This window comes from Scardinius erythrophthalmus (genome assembly GCF_964197995.2).
Source record: "Scardinius erythrophthalmus genome assembly, chromosome: 20".
Lineage (NCBI taxonomy): Eukaryota > Metazoa > Chordata > Actinopteri > Cypriniformes > Leuciscidae > Scardinius > Scardinius erythrophthalmus.
The window spans coordinates 8,580,085-8,600,805 of record NC_138240.1 but is presented as its reverse complement, the minus strand read 5'-3'; the positions used below and the strand labels follow the sequence as shown (position 1 = coordinate 8,600,805).

Below are 20,721 nucleotides of genomic sequence, written 5' to 3'. Positions count from 1 at the left end.
TCATAATTTAAACATTCTCCAGCATGCTCTTCAATATGCAGAACTCTGCCACTTACATCTACTGTGGGAAAACACTAATAAATTTGAGCTTTCACAGATCACTGAACAACTATACACATGCATAATTTCCTGAGTCTTTAAATAGTTTAATGAGTAATGAATAATAATAAAAGACAAATGATAACTTTTGCAAAAGTGAAATAGATTTCTATATCTCTAGTGGTTGGTGTATGACAGTTATTTTTGGCAAAAATATTCTGAAGAAAAACATTTTTATTTGGAATAACGTGCACTTTGGAACAATCACGCACAACAAGACCAGGAACGTACTAAGAAAGTCAAGTCAACAAACTGACCTTAAGTAAATGTCAGGCTGGACTGAACATTATTCTGAGAGGAGAACAGATAACAGAAAACATGGAACAGAAAAACACAAAATGAGTCGTTTATGTGTACACTAGAACTGTAACAGCAAGCAAGATTATGTGGAAACTAGAACTGTAACAGCCAGCAAGATTATCTTGTATGAATCTAGACAGACTGAAAACTATTAACAAACTTAGGACTTGTTAGAGTTGAGATAATGGTAGCACTTGGGGTTACATCAAAACACCTCAACAAGAAAACAGTACACAGCACACTAAAAGAAAACTTTTAAAACATTTGTATTGTTTCATTGGTGGTCTCTAAAGGCCGATCCGAAGAGCTGATCAGGAGACGCAAAACTTTTTTTATGCCCATGCAGCTAAAATTGCTTCACTACATTCACCGATTCACAGCAATTTTAGCTTCATGGGCATAAAAAAAGTTTTTTAAAAAAGTCTGACAGTTCTACCGAATGTCTGAAAAAGACAATAAATTGCGGAAACATTGCAACGACAGCAACCCTACAGCAATGACAGCAAGGAAGTATTTGGACCATTACAGTCAAATTTTACACAGCACTAGAATACAGTTGACAGTCTCATTTTGTGCCTAATTCGGCTGTGTTCACACAGCATTCGGCTTTTTACTAGCTGCCGTGGCTGCGAGGTGCGCGGCTCAAACGAACTCTCTGCAACCGGTTACTAAGCATTAAATACTGCTGTTGGTTATTTAGAATATCTAATGGATGAACTCATGGCTTGATTGGACTGAATGGAATGGACTCTTTCTGAATGGAATTTAACTATGCGCTATCAATCGTGGTAAAACTTCACCGTTTTATAGACACCGCCGCTATGGTTACTGATATGGATATTATCAAGACATGCTTGATTAAAAAAATAAATAATAATTATTACTCCGTGTTGGAGTGGAACACGGACAAGCAAAGTATAATTTGGGCTTCGGGTTCGAGCCTAAACAGTGAAATACACACAGATGTTAAAATGCTTGGCTTGGTGAGTATTTGGAGTCGGTTATGTTTTTAGTGAACATAAACAGTTGGGAAATAAATAGCATGTGTGTGAGTATATTGGATCCATGCATTTGGTCTTAAAGTGACAGAAGCCTAATATTCTTGCTGCCGTCTGTGTCCTTGATGTTAATCAAACAGGAAAAGACAGAAAATTTCTCACTGCTATTTAGTAGGTTTAGTATCTATATTTAATTTATACAGAGAAGGCTTAAATAGAAGCCTTCAATTAGACCCACAGAGTCTATTTGAAGCCTTCTATTTATTCGGCGATCTGTATCGATGAACAGGAAAGCACGATACTGCTTCCAGTGTTCGGCCTCAAAAATCCTGATCGGAGCACCCTAACTAGTTTAACTGATCTGCTCTCTTCCATTTCTAATTCTACAGTCTGCACCATCCAAATACAGACTTCAACTCAGATTGCATGCAAAGCACAAAGATTTTAGAAACTCCCTAAAATAGAACAAAATGTATTTTGAAAATCACAGACAAAACAAAAAAGAAAAATCTGGGGGTCTTAAAGGACAATGGACGTCTCAGGAGAGGCATCTTCTAGAAGGCAAACATCCTGCGCTCAAATAATGACAGGAAGTGAGGTCAGTACGTGAACAATAACATGAAAATCTTACAGAGTTCTAGCATGGTGGAGCCGTAAATGCGCAACTCTGATCATTGCAATGGACATCTTGGATAAGGCTGGGACTGAGAACGTAAAGAAATTCATGGATGCAAATTGTTCTTTGATGGCGCTTTGATATTTTTGCTGGATATTCCCATGTATGCCTAAAAGTTAAAAATTCAAATTGTCAGATAAAATCTTAGCCACACATGGAAAGAAATGCAAAAAAAACCACACACACACACACACACACACACACACACACACACACACACACACACACACGCACACACACACACACACACACACACACACACACACACACACACACACACACACACACACACACACACACACACACACACGGCCTGTTGGTGGGGCAGGGAAATGCAGAAATGCCACCCTGTCTTCATTACTTGAATCAGAGAGTACAAGCCTCGGGCATTGTTTAATATCAGTCCTTCCAATTTATCCAAAATCTAGCTGAGACCCCAAAAAGATCTACAGCACTTTATCCAAATTTCATGAATTATACATGGAATACAAAAGAGACGCAAAGTACTTCCTTTGGGGGTTTTCCCAAGTTGGAATCTTGAATTAGAACATCTGAATCCAATAATAATATAAACAATTATAATAACAGAAATAAACAATATATTTTACATGTGATCAACAAAACATTTAGGGTTGAATTTCCAGCAATAAATATATGTTGTCATATATACGGTTACGTGATACCATGAGTCATACCACCCACTAATTACAGTACTTTCAGCCTGAATTTTAGGGTGCAAGTTAACAGGGATTGTTAAATTCATGCCTTTTTTAAAAGCTTTCCATTGTTTTGGCTAATCCATACATTAGCGTTCAAATAGTTTATCTCAAGGCGCTTCCAAAATTCCCTTCTGAATGTAGGATAGGGGGGAAGGGGGCTCTAAAATCTCACCACATCCTCACTACAACCTGCTGTGCTTAATGAAGTGCCCAAGGGCACCACCTCTTCCTCTCTTTCATCCTTCCTCTCTAGCAGCACAAGGGACAGGCCTAATTCAGCCTCCACATGGCAGTTCTTTTGATGCTGCCCAAAAAAGGAGAATCAAAGTAAAAAGGTGAAAAATGTACCTTGTATTCAGTTGCCAGCAGCAGTGAAACATTTATAGCTGTGGTTAACTGATCCGTAGGTATTGTACTGGGGCAAAAGCTGACTGGCCCGAAAATGACAGTAGACCTGTGGTGGCAGAAATTTGAGTCTGTCTGCCCAACGAAAGGATCACATGAGGAGAAGATGCAAGGGGGAGGTGGAAGAGAAAGACAAAGGGAGACTGGAAGATCACTTTCAGCCTTTACAACTACAAACCTAGATTTTCATCCCAACGGCTTCTGTAAAACATCTGTTCAGAACGCTACAGGATACAAGTCCCTCATGCAAAGAGGTTTTTTTTTTTTTACAGTGTTGGAGAATAACACAAAGCATCATTACTAACTTATCTAAAACGTTTCAGTAGCATTTAAATCAGCGTCAGAATTCTTTAAGGGCAAATATTTGTGCCTTAAAATTAGATCCTCAGGACATTTTTTCTAACCAGATGCCAATGGCCGGTGGTCTTAGCAGGATACAGCTTCCTTGAACCGATGACATGATCTCAGTGAAGATTCTTTGTCCTTTAAATGTTTGGGAGAACTGGCCAATGAATCATGGGCTTGAGACTGAAAGTGATCAGTCTGACTGCGGAGCCGGAAGAGGAAACCATATGGAAAAGGCCTCAGGAGAGGTCGTTACATAAACTATTACTTTATTATCCTACAGTCCAAGTTCCTGTCGGTGGCACTGGTCCATGAAAGCGAGGGAGATTGTGAGAAAGGGAGAAAAAGAGAAGGCTCACAAGAAGCACCCGGCAATCACATGCAAGTCATACCCAACTCTAAACACGAAAGTTAAACATGCAATTTAATGTCAAACTTAAACCACAGATAAGTGTGACTCAGCCGTTTACAGAAAAGCAGGAAAGGCACATTAGTAGTGTTTCAGTCATCAAAAAGCCTTTTCAATTCCAGTTTACTTCAATGAACTCGTAAGACTCAAGACCTTTGCCATTTTCAAAACCATCCCGTGATTTATAACAAAAGAATGAACAAGAAATAATAACATAAATACTTTCACTGACTGCGTTATGAATGAAAGGGCAACATTCATAAAGGGGAAATGTTTTAGTGCCTGAATCATTATTAGGTCACGAGGCATGTTTGTAAAGCTACACATTACTGGGGTCATTAACTTGAGGGCCACTGAGGGTGGGAACAAATGTTGTCTTGTGGTGCTAAGGGCACTTGGACAGTTCATGTCCCCAGAAAACTTACTCCAGCAACAAAAGACTGTCTGTAACATCTGATAAACCAGCCATCCGTTGAGTCAAGGGGAGCCACGTGTCAATTTTACTCATAAAAAGGAAACTCTCAACATAACCTCTAACCAATACGTACAGAACAAACTGGACATCATTGTTTGATTACTGAATAAGATCGTTTTACAGACCAGATGTGTCAGAGCATAACCAGACGCCATGAATGGCTTGATGAGTGCAGTTGTATGCCGTTCCTTTTGTAACAGAGAGTTTGAGAGGGGTATATCGAAAGGATTGTCTATAAAAAAAATGGTCATTCAACAAAATTCAACGCAAGTCAACAATATTTGTGATCAGCTTTCCCAGTAGAGAAAGAATGTAAATGCATATATCTGTAGTACAGTGGCATATAAACAAAATTCAGGACTGTAAAGAAAGATCACTAGATCTTAATACAAAAGCATTTCTTATATTAGCAAAAGGCTGCTTTAAGGAGATGGTGAATACCGGATTATTCATTTTAAAGAGATGGAGGATGTCTCCTGTAAGCCCATAAATCAGATTTACTCACAGAAAACTAATTATAGTCACTAATCAAATGACATAGCTGACCTAGAGGCCATTAAATGCCCTATCCAGCTTAGTGAGGAGCAAGTATGGTAATACAGAAATAGAACATCCAGCTCCTTCATTACTGCAGTGAAATGAGAAATTGTTGGCGTACAGGACTGTGGAAACAGAAGGGAAATTGGGGAGGCTATATTTTTCAGACCTAAACCATTTCATTGGCAACGAAAAAGTAGCCAATAGCAGAGCGTGGATGACCTGTACACCATCTGGGCCCGAGTCGGTGAGGTCATCGCTGAGGCCAAGCCAGAGAGTGACATTTCCTGTCTCCCTAAGGAGAACTACAGAGAAGAGCACTGCTCAGACAGATTACATATGCACTCCACAGCCCAATGCAACAACAAACAAGCATATAAAATGTAAAATGTTAAATAAACAATAAAAAAAAAAGAGTTTGTTTGTGTTTTTTTTACAAAAGAAATGCAGCAATTTGGCCACAATTATCACTGCAGCGCCAGTCAACATAACATTAAGCAGTGCTGAAACTAGCTGTCAGTGTGGGAGGTGAAACTTTCAAAAGTCTTTGTGAGCGTCAGGGTGAGTCAATGTTAAACCAGCCTAGAGGTCACCACATGCACAAGACATCTCTATGGCACTTCACTCAATTCTAAAGGAACAAACTTAATTGCATAATTTAGCAACTGTGGTTGCATCATGTTGTATACTATTATTAAACAGTATGCATTCACGCATAAACCACTGTTCAGGAATAAACTATCATTTAAAAAAACAACAACAAATGGGCACTCTTAGAATAACTTCCTGAATAAGTCATCAATAAACATAATAAAATGCATTTTAAGAGATAGTTCTGGTATATTTCAAACGAACTGAAGTATCAATACAAGTTTCTGTTGTGACAGTACCAAATATTCCCTATAATTGCTTTTGTCATGGTATACAGTATTGAATCACATTAAAAAAATATTTGTAAACTATTTCAAATAAAAAAACACTGCAAAATGAAATGCAATAAAACAATATACAATTCAAGGGTATAAAGTAAATATAATTTTGATATATATAAAAATATATAATTTTTGATATTATATAGCCTAGTTTTGAAAGTGCAAAAGAATAACTATAGTAAACTATTATAAAGGATCAAAACATGTTTAAACAATAGCTGGTTGACTGAAAAGTAGCAAAGATGCATTTTTGCGAAATTTAAATTGGGATAATATGGTATCTAGAATTATTCACAGTATTTTGAAGTACCCACGATAACAATGTAATGTAATATAAACTGTAATGTACAGTGCACATATTAATCGAATACCAGCATGTTTTGTTCCTGTAAAAAGAGCTCCTGAGAAATCTTTAAATCTTTAAACAGAAACGCACAAAAAAAAGTTACAATTCTTAGGCTACGTTCAAACTGCAAGCCTTAGTGCTCAACTCTGATCATTGCTCAGATCCTTTTTTTTTCTTTTTTTTTGGCTTTTCACATTATCTTTAAATGTGGCCAATATCAAATTCCAGTGTGAACAGGTCACAATCCTGAACTGACCCATATGTGCAAAAGAAGGATAATTAAAGACGGCATGCATGCAGCACGCTGTAATACAGAAGTAAACACACAGGTTACTGAAGTCAGCATTTACACGTTCATTTATAAGGTTATGTGCCATGATGATGGAAGCCAACGAATTTGCGCACAGGCGATAAGGAGGACGCAGATGAGGAAGAGGAGAAAGAGAACAAAGTTTGTCACATACAGTTTTTCCTGAAGTTTTGATTCTATTGAGCCATCGTATGAGTATAACAGCTCACTATCCTTCCATCAGCTTCTCTGCTGTCTTCCATATTCATAGAAACTACATGTGTGTAAACTCAATGGAGCGACTCACATTAGCGCAGAATTGTGATGAATGTCGATATATAGAGTGACGTAAAAGTCACATAAATTCCAATTTGACTGTTCAGCCTGAAAATATCAGACCTGTATATGATTTAGGCCAACATATGGAAGTGGCCCAAATCAGAATCGAAAGATCAGATTCCATGTAGTTTGTGCAGTTCACACCGTTATAAAAAAAATCTGATTTTTTTGGGCCACTTTTTCAACTAAATTCGAATAAAAATTTGCACGAAAAACTGATTTGTAATTACGTTTTCTGTTACATAAACAATAGCTTGAGCAAACCATGCAGGGTACAGGAGGGGGCTGGATGATAACAACAGGAGATGTGTGTACTAATTATGACTTTGTGTTCAGAACCCAGCTACCCACCCCCTAAAAAACCAAAGAAGACCACAACAAGAACATCAAAACAAACATGGCTCAGGTTTCAAAAAACGAACCTGTCTGAGAAAAACCTGTGTCCTTCCCATACAGTATGTATAGCAGTAGTTCACTCCCAATTTCCCAAACAAAAAATGCCATCATACAGTACTAAATCAAAACTTTAGCCACCAACCTCTCCTGCTGTGTAGACTATACACTCAGGACGTGAGTAAGATTGCCACGCTACGGATTTCAGGGATATTAGGATTTAGTAGCTCGTCTTAATGTAGATTATATCTGCAGTGCATTTTCAAGTATTGGAAACTTGCCTGGAGCTATACAAAAGGCATGCTGACACTGACAGCAACTTAGTAGACAGTTTTTGCAAGAAAACAGAGAGACTTCTTATAAATAAATTAGGGATACATGATATATCGGCCACCATATCAGTATCGGCCGATATATGTTCATTTTAAATGTTCATCTCCAGTCAATTCCTTCTATCAAATATCACATTTGAGAATGACTAAATCATCATCACCTGTGTTTGTTATAACTTCTGTATGTCCAAGGGACACAATATTATATCTTATCATAGTCATCAAGCAGTAGATAAAAGGACTCACTCATATTTTCCCACAATGAGTCAAAGGGCCTCCTCTCAAGGCAATATAATTTGTGCTCTCTGTGTGTCAAAGCCACATGCTGTTTTGGTCCATTCCCAAAAGGAAATTGCCAACAAAAAAAACAAGAGTAGTACTTCATGTAATGTACGTCTGTCCGAGCCATAATTTCAGCCAGATGTGTCTGTAAGCACCTGACATGGAATGCAGAACATTAGTACGTCATCATGCTGAAGTGATGGAAGTGAATACGGATGAAATTCCTGTAGGAAACACTCCCTCTACAACTCATTTTCAAGATATGCCTGTCATATCTCATATTTCTCAACACTTTCGATTCACACTCTTCCTGTAGCTGTCAGCGCCTCACGTCCCAGACAGTCTCTTTCATCTCGCTGCTTCTGAAGAATTGCTAACATGTGCCCAAAACCACCTACAACCCTTCTAACATGGTCACATCCCTCTGTACCCCGAGGAGAAACTCTGTTAGTGTCTGGTGTTCAAGATTAAAGGCCTTTAAAGGTATGCCAGTCTGAGGAGACACTGGTGTGAGTGTGTAAAAAGGGAGTTGGTTCACTGCCTTGTGACTTAAGGCTGACACACACTTTTAAAACCATTACAGCATGTTCTGACACTGATTATCCTTTCCAGAGGGACACTTCATTTTCTGTCTTGCTACAAAACTGCCCACTGATCAGTGAACAACAGCAGAATCATCGCTCTACAGCTAAATAGCTCGAGAGAAAAAACACGATTCTATGCTAGCCGTAACAAGCCAGTTGAGACAATGTGATTTTTTTTCCAACACCACTGATTTTGACATTAAGGATGAAATGAAAACATTTTTTTTATAACATATAACAAATAATTAATCAAGATTTTTAAAAATGTTTTGTCCAGATATTTTGGCAAAAACATAATTACATTTCCTATATTCAATGCTTTTATTGTAGTACAATTGTTCAGTATTTTTTTTTTATTAATCTTTAAAGGTGATGTGTGCATTCTTCCCGTGCTTTCTAACAGTTTTATATGCACAGAAAGATAAATATCCAGCATAAACAGTAATCGTGCCACGAAAACTTTACCTTTCTTGAGCATCCCAATCAGCTCAGCGTAGCAACATGGGCTCTACCAATGGCATGAGATTGGGGTGGGAGAACAATTCTGACCAATGACAGGAGAATATTTGGGAGCAGTAGAAATAGCTGTCAAATACATATCCATTATTGTTTTAATAATTTTTATGTATGAAATAATGAAATATGGAATTGCTAACAAGTTTGCGACACTTTCTGCCGAATAATAGAACTCAAGTGCGCATGCATTTCATGGTTGTAAAGTTTGCATTTGCATGTGGTTTGGAACTGAATGCACTACATTGAATGTGCTAAAGAAGTGTGTCTGGAGATGGCACTTCACACCCTACATCCCACAGAGATGTGTCAGCCATGGCATGTTATAACCACCACACAGAGCAGTTAACTCATACAAACTTAACTTAATTCTAAAGGCTGCTGTTACAGATCCTCTTCCGTGAGCACCAGGAAACAAAAAAAGAGCTCCAAACATCCGCAATCACGTTGAAGGAAGGAACGGCTTCCTTCCTAATGAAGACAAGGATAAGGACACATAATGGACAACATGGAAATGTTTTCCTGTAATCTTTAATGATTAAGAACACCACTATCGCTTAATCTCCATTTAAAGGTACGGTGTGTCACTTCTGCGATGTTAGTTCTAAACAGTCTTCTCAAACACTAACACCCACATATCCCGCTCACTCCATCTTTCATTGTTCAAATCAAAAGGTAGTCCCGAAACTCACGCCATCGGCTAAGGCAGAAGCTCAAACAGCAGAGCATGGCGCTAGCAACACCAAGGTTATGGTTTCGATTCCCATGAATGCTATTAAGAATTTGTATCCTCAAATGCAATGTAAGGCGCTTTGGATAAAAGCCTCTCCCAAATGCATAAATGTAAGTGTTGGATGGTTCAAACAAACAGAGCAATATTTTTATAAGCATCACAGTGTTTACATCCCTCCGGGAAGTTTGCTTACGGCGGTCCCTGCATAGTATTTCGACACTCAAAACTGACTTGTTGCATTATCTTAAAAAATGGTTTGGCAGCCAATCAGAAAACACACTTCTTTAAACTACACAGAAAAAAGCTCAGAATTCATAATGTCATACGATCTTAAATCAAACCAAGTGATTCACACCGCCACATCCGGCACCCATTTTAACCTCAACCACGAGTAAACTCATAGTATTTGAATAGGCTGGTTCCCCTGAATATGCCTCCTGTAGAAGAACAGGATATAGCAGACCACATAACCACCAACACCACACAGTCAGACCGCAGTCACCAGGTCGAAGCCAGCAGAATGGATCCACCAGACTGTGAGGGGCTTCACATGGAAGTCTGGGTTTGTCATGAAATAGTGTTAAACCACCAAAGTCGCACCGATGTCTGAAGCGGGACTTTGTTTTGCCCCTTGTTAACTCTTTACACTGATTTGAGAGATAAAAGAAAGGGCAACATTTACCCACCCCCCTTCAAGCATACAGTGTTAGCACCTGTCAAATAAACTGTACTTGCATTGAAGACAAGCTTTGAAAGGGATATGCATTTCTGTAGTCATGTTTTAACATGTCAGCAATGCATTCCTGTTATTCTGCATTGGACAGTTTCAGCTGCAGGTTGTTTTAGCACTAGCATGCTGCTAGCAAAGCAAGAGCACTCCAGGATATTCAGGCCTCCTGCCCGACTAAATTTAGTCTGTGTCTAAACATAATATGCAAAACTTTGAGGTGAATTCAATGTGACCTCCTTTAAACCGTATCTGACTCAGCAAACGAAAGAATGGAAAAATGGCACTTTTCTTGCCCCTAACCTACAAAATGAAAAATCCTGGCTGCTTGATTCTAATAGCCTAAGACCTTTGAAGCATCACAATTCGACAATTAAAAAAAAAAAAATTAAAAAAAGGGCTTAAACCTCAGTTAAATTCAAAATCAAGGGATGCAAAAAACATTTGGAATAATTAGTCTCTTATGCTCTTACAACTGTTCTTCTATTTTAAAACAAGTTAATTCCTGTGATGGCAAAGCTAAATTTTCAACAGCCTATACTCCAGTCTTCAGATCCTTTCAGAAATCATTCTAATATGCTGATTTTGAACATTTCTTACAAACAGATCTTATGAACATCTAACAATTGTTCTGCTTAATAGTTTTGCAGAAACCGTGATTCAGTGATTCGGGATTCGACAGAACGTAATGTGAGTCAATGTAAAAAATTGTTGAATTCAATTTTCAGTAACAGTGCAGGGCTGTAGTGTCACATGGGGAGATCATTTGGAAATCATTAGCAGCCATGTTTGAGTGCATCATTGTGATTTAGAAACTTCTGGAGGGTCTTGGAGACAAAGACATTTCACAAAGAGCATGAGTGCTATCATGTGCTAGCCTAAGAATTAAGACCCCCCATCCCCCAAACGTCTGTCTGTCTTCCTGTACTGAAATGACCCCGATTACACAGATAAAAGCACAAATACCACAGCTAAAAACGCAAATATACAGCCCTCCAGCTTAATGCAATGGCCTTGTTCCAACACCTAGTGAGATGCTTGCTGTCTACTGCATATCCTAACTAGATCCTCCCAGAATTTGCATATGCGCAGAACTCTGCATCTTTCCACAGAATTGGAATGTCCCTTTGTTAGTGGCCACTGACAAAGTTCTACAAATTTCAAGCGGGATACATTTGTTAATCAAATATTTAAGCTAATTTCATTTGTCACACAAATCACGCAACTCATGTGAAGTCTCTACCTTTAGCAAATAATACTATAATCCGAGCCTAAAATATATTGCACGAATACATTACGGATTACAATCAAATTCCATATTTTTCAATATTGAATGAACTCTTGCTACATCTGCCATCTTGGAATTACTTTTTTTTTTTTTTTTACTAAGCTTGTTTCAATACATTGTTGAACTGGATTCTATCCAAAAGATAAACGCGATGCAGCTTTACAATTTGGCCAAAAGAAGGCATCTCAAAAGTAAATCTTTGGTGCCCACCTTTAGCGAGCATGAATGACAGGATGACAGAATGCTATTTAACAATGAAAAGCATGTAGATCAAAAACGGGACAAAAAGATCTATTATGTTAAATTGTCATATTTAACCTGGGAAGCCCAAGATATACATGTTCTGCTAAAGCCTTCTTGTTTACCATGCATAATCTATCAGGGAAGGGCTTTAACCACCAGAGTTGCTCATATACCTCATTTTAATGATTAACTTCTCTTATTACTGTGCCATGTTCTATGTAAAATTCGTTCTGTCTAATGCTGTTTGCACTGTCTACTCTGGTATGCACACATGCACTTTATGTAGTCTTGTCTCCTTGAGATGATAGGCACATCCATTACGCCACGTTTGTCCAGACTGTTTAATAGTGTGTGAGTTTAATCCAAGCTTAACACATGGAGCCAAGATTTTCAGTCAGGTTAAAGCACACAGATTAATGAGTTGCTACCTGACTTGCATAACTAGATAAAAACAAAAGACACTTGAGCTGTGTATTTCAGCAGACTCGACTTAGCGTACTGTGCTGGGAGACGCATACATTGCATTGGATTACCCTGGAAACTGCTTCTCTCCCATGCAAATCCACAATTCCCTCTTTCAAACAAGAAACAATCTCAAGCTGTTTTGATACAGCATGGTATCCCGTGAGAAAAAAACTGTAAAACTGTCCCTACCGTACTAATGTAAAGTGAATAAATGTACATTTCCAGGGAATTCTGACCATTCCAAGCAACATTCTCCACAGGTCATAAAAACACAACGCATGTCATCCAACAAAAGGTGGGAGACGACAAAACGACCAGTCTAGTTCCCTGTGTTTCCTCTCTCTCTTTCTGTAAACAGGCTTGTGTGATTTGTCAGGAGACTAAGGGGCCCTGTAAATGTGAAAGAAGCTAAAGCTGAACAATGTAACAACTTAGTTACCCTCAACACAGTTTCAGGCCAATTCCCATCGAGCTTGCCTGTGAAAAACCTGAATTCAGTTTCCATTCAAGTTCTGCAAACAATTAATTCCAAATTCTTAGATATTGAGTTTACGAATTATTAAAGAAATATGTGCAGGGCTTGCATCCTCTGAGGTGGCTTGTTTTGAAGTCCTCTTCATTCTTCAGGTTATGTAACAGAGCTATAATGTGATGGATTATTGCAGAATTTAAGACATTTATGACACATTCTTGCTAGAATCATAAACAAACCCTTTAAAAAAGTGGATAAATGCAGTGGTACAGGATGGGCGTTTATGCTAGTTTCTTGGTATCTCCATTTTAAAATTCAGGTTTTGGTCCAGAGACCATCAGGGGAAAAAGTTCCGCGGAAAAAAACTTTAAAAGAAAGAATAAATACAATTTTCTAAATTTTACATGATCTTTTGCACTTTTGCATGAGAAGATTCCTTAAAAAAAAAAAAAATCTCCATTTGTGTTCCATGGAAACATGACAGCATACAGATTTGGAACAGCATGAGGGTGGCTAAAATTATTCTTCTAAAGGAAGTGAGTAAGAGGGTTTTAAAACATCAAAAGAGAACATTGCCTACTTATCCTGTAAACTTGGCATTGATGCCTTAGACATCATGTGACAAATGACTATTGAAAATTCCCAGACCAAAATGATGACTATGTCCAGTTAGTCTTAAAATAAAGAAACAGCAATGCTTCATGGTTCAGGCCCAATGATTCAAGTATGGGACCATAAAGTGGCCCTGTTTAGTGTTTACCCAAAACAGTGGAGACTAGTGGCACCACAGATATTTAACATTGGTTTAAAACCTGGGCTAATTGCTTCTGATAAGGCCACCAAAGCTATGCCAGAAGACAAAGGAGTGCTTCAGAGTACAGCTATTTGGGACCTCCATCATGTAGGGGTTTGGTTGAGAAGATCACAGGACGTTCCGCCAGTTTGTTCCAGGCCAAGGAGCACAGAACTTGTTTGTGTGAGTCGTGCTCCATAAATATTGGCTGTGTGAAAAAAAATTGGTTGTAAGCCAAGATTTGATGGTCCAATTAGTCGATTCCAGCAGAAAAATAAGCTACGGACCCTTGGTTATGATAACATTGACCTCAAAACTAAATTAATCTTTGTTGTGTGATATAGACGAACATTTGCACCCAGCTGTTGGTCTTTCAGAGAGTGCCAAGGGCCGAAGAGAGAGCCAAGAGCAAGCTTTACATGCTACAAAGATCTGATTGTCTGCAAATATTCACTCTCCAACCAAACATAGCTAAGAGCTTGTGTTTAAGCAGGATACTGTGAAACGTTTTAAAGATTTTTGTTCTGATCAGAGCAGGGATGACAGAACATAATCTGTATAAAACTCCAACTCTAATGTCGGGGAAAGGAGCCGGAAGCAACTATCAAACGGTTAAAACATCCAAGACATGCAAAGTATCTCCATAAAGAAACTATAACAACACATAAAAACACATAAATAAAACAGAGAAAGTTATCAGTTCATGATCAGCATTTATTCTGCTGAAAATGGGTCAGTGGCAATGAGAGCACAAACTGGTTCTCTCACCAGAGACACATGTAAGCGAAACATTACTCACACATGCCAATAAACATAGGAAAGCACTGGAATGACATACTAAATGCAGGGGGTCAAAGGTTCAAACAAATTGTTTCCTGACCTACTCTTTCCCACGACTATGTTCTGAGCGTGTGTTTATGTCTATAGCTCCTCTGGCACATTGGCAGCGACAGCAGTCTTGGCACGCAGACATAATGACCTGGCAGAGTCTCACCTGACTGAACTCCAGGTATCCCAGATTACCAGCTCTCAGCAATCTGTACACCTCAACTGTGAATTCTACATTCATCCCCATACATTTGAATATGCCATTTTAGTTTCAAAACGCTCTCCATCCACACTAGCATTTTCAAGCCTTTTGCAAAAGTTTCCAAAGATACTTAAATCATCTGCGCATGTGTAAAACATTAAAAGCTCACTGAAATGATACTGGGAGACCAGACATAATAAAATTCTCACGCTATTCTTCAGGCATGATCACTTTATTAGCAAAAGTCTCACCACTTGCTGGTATGTTAAAGTCATACTCAGTCACTACTTTATGGTCTAAAATGAAACTGCCTTTCATTTTAAAATTTTAAGGTTAGATAATACAAATTACATGTGCTTCATTGAGAGAGCATATTTTAAATGCACAATTGTCTGATTTTAGCACTCAAATTCTGCACCAGGACTAATGTGGTTGTTTTGTAGCTATTTGTAAAACACACAGACGGTTGTCAAAAGCCTGACCAGTCACAAACAGAAAGAATATCCTTCAACTGAACCATCTTGACAGGAGCCTCCTACATCTGCCTTTGTCTTGAGTCACTGCAGAAGGGGTTGAAGACAGAAGTCGCTTTTTAGGCTGATGTATAACAAGCTTTTCAGTCAAATCTTGACATGACTGTCACAAGATAAGTGCATGATCTTAGATCAAGTGCAAAGGGCAAATTCAGCAGATTTCCTCAAGATCTATATACATTTTAAACAATGACTCTTTTAATTACTGTATAAAATCTTATGATATGTGATTGTGCATTTACATTCTCAAATGATTATGCATCATAGCCACAATGTGTAAGTTCATGTAAATTACTTAATGTGTTCTTTTATCAAGGAAGGTTTTAAATCTGTCAGTTTACTTGAGAAACTTGAGAAAAATCTGTACATTTAAAAAATCTCATGTAAATGCATCTTTTATGCATCTGGATCTTAATGAGAAAACCTTTTATAGATATTTTATTATACAAATACTGTTCAAATGTTTGAAGTCCGAATGACTTTTTTGAAAGAAATTATTCCGTTTTATTCAGCAAAGAGGATGCATCAAATTGATTAAAGTGACAGTAAAGACATTTAAAAAAGGGATGCACGATATATCGGCCACCATATCGGTATCTGCTGATATATTAGTATACCGGTACCGATAAGAAAATGTGGCCAATATATTAAAGCCGATAAATAATGGATTATTTCCCTCAGCTGAGACAGCTCAGATGTGCGCTGTTGGCCGGTTTTGAATTGCTTAAAATATAATTAGAATCAATTCAAGAAAGGAAAATATAGTTAAGTGCAACATGTGCAGTGCAAGTCTGTCATATAGGCTACATAAAATTATAATGAGTAAATTACAATTGTGTGCTTGGAACATGAGAATTGTTTTTGTAATCAGAATCTCAAATTATATAAAATTTTGGTTTTAGATTTATCGGCCAATATAACGGTTATCGGCTTTCAAATATAAAGAATTATCGGTTATTGGTATCAGCCAAATTTTTCAAATCGGTGCATCCCTAATTTTAAAAGTTATGATAGATTTATTTTTCACATACATACATACATATATATATATATATATATATATATATCAGCATATTAAATTATTTCTGAAGATCATGTTTTTTCAAAAAATTACATTTTAAAATATATTATATTTTCATAGAAAAGTTCATAGAAAAAGCAAGTCTTTTCATCTATTTACTTGTTGGTTGACATTGGCTAATTCAATTCATTTATGAAACCCAAAACACGACTACAACACACTAAACTATGAACTAAACAATTACTATCCAAGCCTTGCGAGCACTGTAACAGGTCTAACCAGTTTGCTCTACAAAAGACTGAATCACCACATCGAAGCCCTGTAAACAATTCTTTTAACAGCACATACAGAGTTCAGTCCATGCGCTCCATATGGTCGTACAGTTGTGTACAAAACAGACCTGTGCAGCGGCTCCCCTGAAATCATCATACAGGCTTCAAACAAATAACTTTAGGAGATGTAAAAAAACACAAGGAAACTGTTTTAATAATAGCAAGGGTTTAAATGTCAGTTTCCTGTACTCAGTTGAGCATTGTGTGATTAAGTTTCAATCAGGCTCTTTGTCCTTCCTTACATTGATTAAAGTACACACAATCCCTCACAGCTCAAGTCGATCCACAGGATCTACGTTCATATTGCTTTGCACTAATAAAAGCACTGGACAGCAAAAATGTCACACAAATATCCTCCATGATACTCAGAACTAACAAGTTGTCTTATGCGCTAGGCGTTTTCTTTGTTATGTCTTACAATTGGGCAATTCTGAAAGGTGTAAACTGATCACACCCAAGGCGTCACGCCCCTACTTCAATAATCAAAAAAATCAACACTTGACAAATAATGAGTGACATTAAAAACATTAATTGAGTGTTAATGTCTCTAAATAGAGCACACGTGGATCTAGCGCAAAGTGCATTTGAGGAGAGCCATGATGAAAAGTGCACAAGCATTTAAGGGATTGAATGGCATTTCATTCATCAGAGCCAAGGCTAAGGATGGAAAAACGTCCACATTTTATGACTAAAAAGACATATACCATGAGACAAGCAGACAACTTGATTATTCAGCATTTTCCATGTACAAAGGGATTTGCCACAGGATTACAGATGAATGCAATCTACAAAATACCCTTTCTAATGAGGAGGATATGCCATATTTCACAACATAAGGGATTTACGGTATGAGAAATTGAGAGCCAATTCAAGCCAAATTTAGGGCAAACAGACAGTATCGGATGTCCAACACCAAACATCCAGCGACACGTAAAAGCTCTAGATAGAATATGTTCAATCTAACAAGTCCAATGTCCATTGGACAGTATAATTAGTCAAACTGCTAGTAATTCATTCATTTATCAAAGTTTACAGCACTCATGTTCATGATCTTGTTAAAAACAACACATTGAACACCACTCACTGCTACAGTTCTCTCATTCTTGAACGACTTGCTTGAAAGTCTTTTGCATTTCTTTATAGATGTTTAATTACACAACTGCCCTTGTTTGTAAGAATAAATGAGTTATGAAAGTCACACACACACAAAAAAAACTGGATTTTCCAGCATAACATGGTAGTTGTGTTTTGAAACAGCATTTGGATTCTAGATGCTCTTCAGATTGTTGAAGCAGGCAGACCTTCTTGCAGCAGTTACCAGCTGGTCAGAAGATCTGAAGGTGGTCAAACTGTTTTTGGACGCATTAATTAATCAACCAGCAAATGATCAGCTTGGACCAGTTCGAAACCAGCTACTTTGTAAACAACAGATCAGGAACCCAGAGAATATTCAAATAAAAAACAGAATCTTTACCAAAACCTTTTAGTTATATCTGTTAATTACTCAGTTAACTTTATTATAAAGGCTCAAATAAACCAATACACTAGTACGAGCCAAGTTACACTGTCATAAGAACACCTAAGCCTAAATTCACTCACTTACTCACACACAAACACAGCAACAACAAAACAATTATTAATCTGGACGATCAATCACAAATAGGCAATTCCGTGCATAGTAAGTAAAGTTGTAACTAAAACATCGCTTAAACCACCGTTTAAACAGATTATCCTCAAAAATCCTTGATGATACATGTGATATTTCTAGCAATGCCTCACACATCCTCTGCTTTTTGTCCAGTAGCCCAATCTGAAGGGCAACACCCCTGTAACAGACCCACACACACTCGACGGGCTTTATTGTCTCCCAATAGTTCAGCTTATGCCGAAACGATGCATTTTTATTATTATTTAAAAGGCCAGTGTGCCATTGGAACATGGCAGACATGAAGCCCAGACAATAAAATGTGGCATCAAACTGCAAACGTGGTGCCAATGGTCAACCCGTAGATCTAAACACATCAGAAGATTCATTTCAAGCTATTCTTTAACAGCACATCATCTTCAGCATTCTCCCTGTCACCAATAAGCAACAATGGAAACAGATCCTGGAGACTGCTGGGAGAAACTGTTGTTTATATTAAAATAACAATACATATATGATACATTATCTCTGTTATACGCGAAAAAAAAAAACGAGTTAATAGAGGGTGATCCTCTGCCCAGCTCTTAGTCATCGAAACTGGGTGTGAAACCTTTACATTAGGAATGTCAATAGAATTATATGAAACGTCACGCGTGATACATTTAAAACTTGGTACATTCGAAAAGCGAAATGTTACAATGTATCAATGTATGTGGCGGTAAAGGTGTACTGACACAGTAAACCCAACAGGACAGACCGAGAATACACAGACAGCTTTACTAGGACACCTTTCCTGAAGTCATGCCAAAACCCGAGTTGTTTTGTGAGTGAACAAAAGGCCACAAGGAACGGGCAATGGGGAAAAGTGCGCTTACCCAAAGATCCGTTCCCCAGCTCATAGCGAAAAACTCCAAGAACTAACGTCTCCTCTGCATAAAACTCCAGGGTTGCTTTTTCTTCCCTCTCTTTGCCGTCGTGTAACTCTCTATACTCCAGTGAAGCCAGCAGCGACAACCTCACGGCTCAGGGTTTTCCCATTTCCGACCAACAATGCGTCTCTGCCGCGGGGAAATGGAGGGATGCGATTGTCCAATAGCGCCTCTTACCCGTCAGAGCTTGCAAGTGGAGAGGTAGAGTAACTACACACAACTGCTGGAGCACAGGAAAAACGATTCTGCCATTTAGATTTTTAATCACTGTTAAGAGTTTGATAAGAATGTGATAAGAAATTGTATTGTATTGTTACATTCATTTAATATATCAAATATTTAATATGACAGAAAAGACCATAATGTCCTGTACAACTTGACAAATGTCAGTTAAGGTACAGTGGGTTGCTTCAAGTCTTAAAGGGATAGTACCCCCAAAAATTTAAATTATGTCTTTTATTACTCACCCTCATGTCATTCTAAACCGATAAGACTTTCGTTCATCTTTGGAATACAAATGAAGATCTTTTTGATGAAATCTGATACCTTTCTGTCTCTCCGTTGACAGCTACACTGACACTTTGACGCTTCAAAAAGTTCATGAAGAGATCGTAAATATGAATCGGCCTGTACCATGATGGTAGTTGAACAAACTCGGGGTTACAGGATTACTTTCGAGTTGACAAAACCAAACCAATCCAACCAGGCTTTGTTGGTACCATGATGCCGATCATCAACTTTCTCTGTCAACTCAGGCTTTGATCCTGAGTTTAGGTTTGACATCAATAGCGAACAGCCAATCAGACGCTGACAAAGAGAGAACCTGCGATTCATTTCTCGCGCTATCCACTTCTCTCTTCTGCAGAATATTATGAGATTTAAAAAAATATATATATTAAGAATTTAAACAAATTTACACAGCAAGAAGAAAATAGCTGTCTATGAAAGAGGACAACTAAAAGAAAAAGTCTTGCTATATCAGTGCAAGTAAAAGTTGTGAAGTTAATTTATACAGTTGATAAAGGTATAGAGAGAATTAAACATTTAAGCTCACATGTAGTCACTATTGATTCTAAAGCGTATTCATAATACCTTCATGTTTTTATTCATTAAAATTGTGCGTAATAATTGATAAACTAAAATTGTACATGTGTGATCGATTAAGGGTATATAAAATTATAACTATAAACAAGCGTAATATTTAATAGTAAAAGTAAAAGCCAGACGATTTTGTCTTTAAAAATCATTTGCTTTGTAGTGACCTTTAATTTGGAGTAGAAACAGGTGGAGTGACTTTATCCTTTGCTCACAGCTGATTGGTCCAAGTTCGGTTTGCAACCTTACCTGGAACATGACCTGCCCCCGGTTAGCTGTGGAGCATAAGTTACTATGGCAGTGAACACTGCTAAAAGCCAAACCACTTTAATAGTGCCTAAAACCCAGGGTTGGCGCAAACTAAACTGAAACATAGTTGTGGTAAACGGAATCTCAAGCATGTTCGCTTGACGTGCGAGAACCAATGAGATTCATTCTCGTG

General features: G+C 37.8%; 1 protein-coding gene across 4 annotated transcripts in view; it reads right to left on the bottom strand.

Moving 5' to 3' along the window:
• The window catches only part of fnbp1l (formin binding protein 1-like), a 44,822-nt gene extending 25,459 nt beyond the window's left edge, over window positions 1–19,363 (bottom strand). For 2 of the 4 annotated variants that reach the window (XM_081348708.1, XM_081348707.1), the window contains exon 1: window positions 19,131–19,363. In XM_081348708.1, the coding sequence (XP_081204834.1) occupies window positions 19,131–19,154 (24 nt within the window). In that variant the 5' untranslated portion in view covers window positions 19,155–19,363. The remainder of the gene's footprint in view (window positions 1–19,130) is intronic. The other 2 variants (XM_081348709.1, XM_081348710.1) reach the window with 2 other exon arrangements.
• Window positions 19,364–20,721: the final 1,358 nt, after the last annotated feature.